This window comes from Nestor notabilis, unplaced genomic scaffold (assembly GCF_000696875.1).
Source record: "Nestor notabilis isolate BGI_N333 unplaced genomic scaffold, ASM69687v1 scaffold21614, whole genome shotgun sequence".
Taxonomy (NCBI): Eukaryota; Metazoa; Chordata; class Aves; order Psittaciformes; family Psittacidae; genus Nestor; species Nestor notabilis.
In genome coordinates this window covers 1472-8207 of record NW_009926361.1, presented here as the reverse complement: position 1 = coordinate 8207, position 6736 = coordinate 1472, and the positions used below count along the sequence as shown (strand labels likewise).

General features: G+C 47.2%; 1 protein-coding gene across 1 annotated transcript; it reads left to right on the top strand.

The window, feature by feature from the left end:
* Nucleotides 1-9: 9 nt before the first annotated feature.
* RPL39 (ribosomal protein L39) lies at nt 10-1985 on the top strand (the record flags this gene model as incomplete). The annotated part of the gene is made up of 2 exons (XM_010013498.1): nt 10-107; nt 1816-1985. Coding segments are annotated over 2 exons (147 nt in total), but the record flags the coding sequence as incomplete, so codon positions are not given.
* Nucleotides 1986-6736: the final 4751 nt, after the last annotated feature.

The window sequence follows — 6736 nt, the reverse complement described above, 5'->3', positions numbered from 1 at the left end:
CAGTCGTCTCACAAGACGTTCAAGATCAAACGCTTCCTTGCCAAGAAGCAGAAGCAGAACCGGCCTATCCCGCAATGGATTCGCATGAAGACGGGCAATAAGATCAGGTAATGGGTTGTTGCTTTGTGAGGAGCTGCAGCCGCCCCGGCTCAGAGCCAGGCTGCATGTGCCGTCTGGGCTGCAGTCAGAAGCCGGTTGTGTAAAAACGTTTATGCAAGCAGCGGTGCGGTTCTGTGGCTGTGAATGCCATACAGGCGTGCCGGTGCAGATCCACAGCTCCACCAGCTACTGCTGGCCTGTTGTGTTTTCTTGAGGCAGTGTGGAGCTTCCATGCCAGTTCTTTCTGTAGCAGTCCAGCTCATTCCAGTGCTCTGCAAGGATCCACAGGTGTTCGGTGATGGCACATTTAAAGTGAAGGCATGAACTGTACTTGTGGATAATTAACCCTGATGGATTGTTATTATCCTTGTGGATAATAAACCCTCGTAGCCTCTGCTGCTGATGTTCCCCTTTCCAACACCTTTCCCCTTGCTCAGAGCTGTCCCTCTGCGATCCTGCATCCCAAGGAACAGTACCTCACTGTGCAGGGGTGTTCTGAGATACAGAAGTTTGTAAGGGAGCAAAAGGCTTGTTGGATGTATGCGAGATAAAATTGACAGTGTAAGATCCTTGGTTCATCACTGCAGAATTAATTTGCGACAGTTCCTTTTCGTTTGCCCATAGTGTTTGTTTTCAAGCATTGTGTTTAGGAAAATGCAGTGAGAGGAGTGTAAAATACTGGGTGAATGTGAGGCATGCGAAAGGTGATGTATATCTAAGCCCTCTGGTTTAGAAGCTTCAGCCAGGATCATTTGGTCACTCATGCTGTGCCACTGGCTTTTTATCTCATAAAAACTCATACACTCACTTTATCTCATACACTTCCTCATCTAGACTTTTTAAGGGAACAGGATTCTTTCTCCCAGGTTGTTTTTTGTCCTGAGTAGTGAGGAGTGACAGTAGCAGTGTCTGGGTCAGGCAGCAAAAGGGCGCAGACTTGCCAGGTTCCATTCCTGTTACTTCTCTTGGTTTTTTGTAGGCAGAATCAGGGTTGTGTGCCCCAAACTGTATCCTTGTCTTCCAGACAGCAGCTTGCAGTGGGGTTCTGTGTGACCTGACTGCAGTTCTTTGGAGTACTTTTCCATGGCGAAAATTCATTTGCCCTGTGGCTCTTCAGTACATCAGTCACCAGTTTTTCCCAACCTGTGCTAAAGCAGGCTGCAATTGCAGTGCTTCCTCCTGTGGGAGTATTGCCATTCTCCTGCTGAGAGAGACTCTGTTAATGCTCTCATTGGTTTCACCTGTACGGTGGTGAATCCGTTTGTTCTTAACAGGTACAAGTACATACTGATAAATTAATATACTTTCCTGGAAGAGAGCCTTTCCATATGCTGCTCTGCTTTCACATTTTGAAGAAAACTGATACTTTCTTGTGTTAGATTATGAACTACATTCAGGAGGTGGTTTTTCATTATCTTTGGCCAATCAATACAAGATCACAGGAGGAGGGAGGATATTCATGTGTCAGTGCTGCATCTCTGCAGGCACCTTTACTTCCTTCAGGTTTAGATGCTGTTGCAGTAATGTGCTAGTTGGTCAGTGAATGAGGTGGAAATTCTAAAACTGAGTGTGAGCTGGTGATTGTTGGCAGCTTCCCAGTCTAGCACATAAGGAAGATTTCAGTCCCTTACTGTTCAGCTAATTCGAGGTGTTTTCAGTCCACCTGGGTCCTCAAATATGTGTGCCCTTTGCTAATGTACACTGCTTTTGTCTTAGGTACAACTCCAAAAGGAGACACTGGAGAAGGACCAAACTGGGCTTGTAAGAGAGACTGTCTCCTGGGAAACTCTAATAACACTTGTCTTTCTGCATCAGACTGATACACCTGTGGCTGTTCGGCAACCCCAAGTGATTCCCTCTGTAATGTTGGACTGCATTCCCCAGATGTGTGTTGTTCTTTTTATAAACTAGTCCGGGATATTTATGTTAACTGGGAAAATCTTGGAAGTAATTCGCATCTGGTACATGAAGACTGTGTTCTATTAGTGTTCGTTCTTTCAGGCATCGTCATGAGTATTGACAGTGTACAGGCTTACTAATAAATACAGACCTGAATGACTTGGTTGAAATTATTTCATACATATATATATGTGTGGTGGGATAGTAGCAGAATAAAAACTAACGTTACTGTGAGTATAATCTCAGTGTGAGAACCCTTGGCAGGTACAGCAGGCTCTGTCTTCCTTTCCAACTACTGCAAACCTCTGAGAGCAAAGCATACACTTTCTTTAAAGAACAGGGGTAAAAATCAGAACTGATTTTTAGAGGAGTTGATGTGGGAGAGGGCACCACAGTACTGGGCAAATGCTGAAATGTTACATGCCCACAAGTGCTGAGATAATCAGCGGTACTCAAATACAAAGCAGCGTATGGGCAAGGCTGCCCTGAGCACTGCCTGTCCCTGTGAGCCTGTGCTCAGGCAGCTTTATACCCCGGCAGCTTGGTCTGTAGGCATGTCTGGCCCCACTTCTGGAGTGCTGACTCTCAGGTAGGATGTGGCACAGGGCAGCCCATGGAGCCTGGGGTTAAGATCCTGGCTGGGGAGTGGGTGCAGTGGAATAATCAGGTGAAAGAAAGTTTCCCTAAGGAGATGGGAAAGGAGGAGGAGTGAAGAGTAGGGCACAGGCAGTGGACAGATTTAGCTCCTACAAAATGCCACAGTCTTACAACCTGTAGTAGATAATGGCTGCATGTTCCCTAGAATGACCACCTGAGTTGTGTCTGTTCGTCTTGATGCCAGACAAAGGTGTTTTAACATTCTCAGGAGAAGGGTAGTAACTAAAGGTGTTGCTCAAAGGAAGAGTTAGTACCTGTTTGAAAAAGGGACAAAGGAAAGAAGGAATTAAACGGCCCAGAGAAGTCAGCACTCCAGCTCCCCAGCTGGGGCCTGTGCAATGTCACCTACGTACTCCAGGGAAGTGGAGGAGGCAGCTGCAGCTCAGCACCGAGTCCTGCGTGACTGCTGCTCCTTTCCCTTCTGCAGTGCAGGCTATCTGGGCAGCAGGAAACAAGGTGCAAACCTGTTCTCGGATGTGGCTGCCCCAGCTCCCATCCTGACACCAAGGAGCTGTTTTCTGGGTTCAGCCTGCCGTGGTGGCTCAGTTCCTGGGTGGCACCTTCCTGAGGAAGTTTCAGGCTGCCAGATGTTCTGTGTTGCTGCTTTTGATGTTGAAGGTAAATAGATTTATCTCCTTCATATAGTTTCGCAGCAAATAATGCTGGGCAGCAGCATATGCTGAACACGCATAAATGCGTAACAAATAGATGCCTTGCTCAGAACTCATGACAGTCTCCTTCCTAAGGTGTGCTGGAGGTTTCTGTGAGCACAGCAGAGCAAGGCTGGGATTTTTACCATCTTCAGGACATTTCAGAGGTATCTTCTAGCTTTCTTTCCTGTCTGGTAAGAGGCTAGATTCTACCTCTTTATCAGGGGGAAGCAATAAGTCACTGCAACAGGAAAGCAGCAAACAGCATTGCCAGAGGTGTTTCAACAGAGGCCCAGGTGCTGCAAACACTTTTACCCCATGTTTTTTAACTCTCTGTCATGGTTTAAGCCCAGCTAGTAGCTCAGAACCACACAGCCACTCACTCACTCCCCTCCTTCTTCCTGCTCCTGGAGGGATGGGGAGGAGAATCAAAAGAATGTAACTCCCACAGGTTGAGGTAAGAGCAGGCCAGTAACTAAGGTATAATACAAACCACTGCTGCTACCAGTAATAATAATAATGAGAAGAGGAATAACAAGGGGAGAGGACACAACCGCTCACCACCCGCCGACCAATACCCAGCCCGACCCGAGCAGCGATCTGGGCCTTCCGGGTAACTCCCCCCAGTTTCTATCCTGGGCATGACGTGCTGTGGTATGGAATACCCCTTTGGCCAGTTTGGGTCAGGTGTCCTGTCTCTGCTTCCTCCTGGCTTCCCCTCCTCCCTGGCAGAGCATGAGACTGAGAAAGTCCTTGGTCAGAGTAAACATTACTGAGCAACAACTAAAACCATCGGTGTTATCAGCGTTGTTCCCAGGCTGAAAGTCAAAAGCACAGCATTGCACTAAGAAGGAGAAAAATGACTGCTGTAGCTGAACCCAGCAGTCTCTTCTGTGCTCTCCTCTTCAAAACAAGTGTTTAAGAAATAACAGCGCTGCTGAGGGTCAAAGGTCAGCCTTGGAGCCTTGTGAACAGCCCTCTGCCTCTCCCCATCAGCACTGCTGGCAGGCAAGGCTGCTCACAGAGTTTCTCTTAATTTGTATCTCTGACGACCTGGCTGAGGAGGAAAAAAGTAATTTTTTGAGAATGGAAAGAGTTTTCTCCATGGCATTTGCGGGAAGCCTTTCCTAAGTCACAGATTGAACTATTTATTACTGTTTGTTAGGTGGTCTCCCTACTGCAATCATTACTGTGCTATTTTTATTAGGTGGAAGCAGCTTCTACCAAGGAGCTGCTTTGGAAAATAACCCCTCATATTATTTTTCCCCATTTGACTGCTTTTCAAATTGGACGTGAAGGGATAGCATGAAGTAAATTTACTACAAATTAAAATCGGGTTAAGCTCAGTTTTCTTCAGAACCTTAACCAGTCCAAATACCTCTGGGTGTGAATGGTTTCTGCTGTTCTGTGGCAGCTCCCTTTGCCCTCTCCTTCCCTGCGAGTTGTGGGGGAGATCAGGGACCTCTGCAGAACTGGGCTAATACACAGTAACTAAATTATCAACAGAAGCTTTAAAATAAAAAAACAAACCACAACCAAACTTGGATATTCTAGTCCATTCCTTTTTGTGGATAAACTTTGGTTGTCTGAGTGAGAAGCAAAGTGTACAAAGATTGTGTACTTGAGTATTTTTTAAATGTGTCTGTATTTCCAAACCAACTTCCCCTCTGTGGGTCTGAAAATAAACCATGTGAGAGAGGGGTGGTGTTTGGAGCAAACATGATGCACAGCAGCAGAAAGGGTACTGGCATTTGCTCTGAGGAGAGAATCCCCTGCAGGGCAGGCAAGGCAGGGGTGGCATTGATGAGTATGATGTAACACTAGGCTCTGGTCTTGCTCCTTCTGAAGTGCCTGCCTGATTTGCCTCAGAGCAGAATACAGCTTCAAACTGATGACCAAACGATGGGGTGGAAGCTGCCTTTAGGGGATTTGGATAGCTGTCAAGGGGAGGCAAGTACTAAAAATCGTTTAATCTTACTTAGGTGTAGCATTTGCCAGTTAAATTTTACTTTCCAATGGAAGTCCAGGTTTCCTGGTGGAGCAGGACTAAGCTGCAGTTCCAAATGCCAAGGAAACCACTCCTTCAAGGAAATTCTCACTAATTCCACTGTTTACTCTGTGCCTTACTCAGAGAAGAATGTCAAGAATGGTCTTGCACCCTCTTCTCGACAGCATGCTGCTGTGAAAGGCTGACAGAGGACTAATGGGTCAAGAAACACCACCAGACACGCACCCACCTGTCTTCCCAGTGCTGTGGCTGCCAGAACTAAAGATTGCTGGTGTTTTGACATCAGTGCTTTTCATGGAGTTAGTGCTGCTGTGGCCACACTTGTTGGAAGCCAGCCTGCTGTCCTGTGTCATGGTTGTGGCCAGAGAGGTTCTGGAAGGAGGCATGTTGCTATAGTCTTTAATCTATTAAAGCATTACAAAACCAGTGAACATTAGGCAGTAAATCCATTCCGTGTTTTTTGCATGTCTCAGCTGCTGACCCTGGTGATTACAAAGTCCAGACACAAGTATGCGTCCACCCAGTCACCTTGACTGGACACTATCCAGTCACCAGATTACTGTCTGCTTATCTGGAGGATGTTCTTCCATGTATTGTCCACTGCAGACTGGGTTATTCCAGTGTCTGAGCAGCATTTCAGAGCACAATCTGAATATAAATGGGGTGAGGTGTCTCTGCCAGAGCTGCTGCACTGTGATGGGGAACAGAAACTCACCACGTGCTGTCTCAGAGTCACTTCTCAAATGGGACTGCTATTTAAGGGGGTAGAAATGGTCTCATGCTGATGAGAAAGAGGAAGGGGAAGATGTTTTTCTGAAGATATTTTGAAGCAGCCCTGGCTTTCGAGAATGTGAAAAGCAAGCTGAAATCAGCTGGGTAGAGCTCCATTTGGTGGGTAAAACACAAACAGGCAAGCAAAGGTTTTGCCCTTGTAATGAAGTTATCAGTACATACACATGGGGTTATGCTGCTATAGGGATGTTTCTCAAGAGTTTCATTTTTGAGCATGACTTCAGTAGCAACAAAGATAATCTCTCAGCCTTCATACCTTTTCCATGGCTTTGAGCAAGAAATCATCTTTCCAGAGCTGCTCCTGAGCTCCCGTCCCTGCAGGAGCCACCACATGCCACCCCACTGGGTGCCCCTCCTGCCTGCTCTGCTCCTGCCCCCATCTCCAGTGGGGCTGAGCATCTTGGGCCCCTGTGGCTGGGGGTCCCAGGGAGGGGCTGCCGGGGGGGACTTGTTTTGCACTTTGAAAACCTTCTGTTTTGCCGGGCACTCCAGCTCTTACTTTACTGAGAAGCAGCTTTCGCTGTCATAAACAAACAGCAGCCCAGAGGAGGTACACGTGCAGGAGGTCTGGAAACCTCACGGGGAGCTGGAAAGCATTTGCGGCTGGGGGCACGGCACGCCTTTCTTCTCC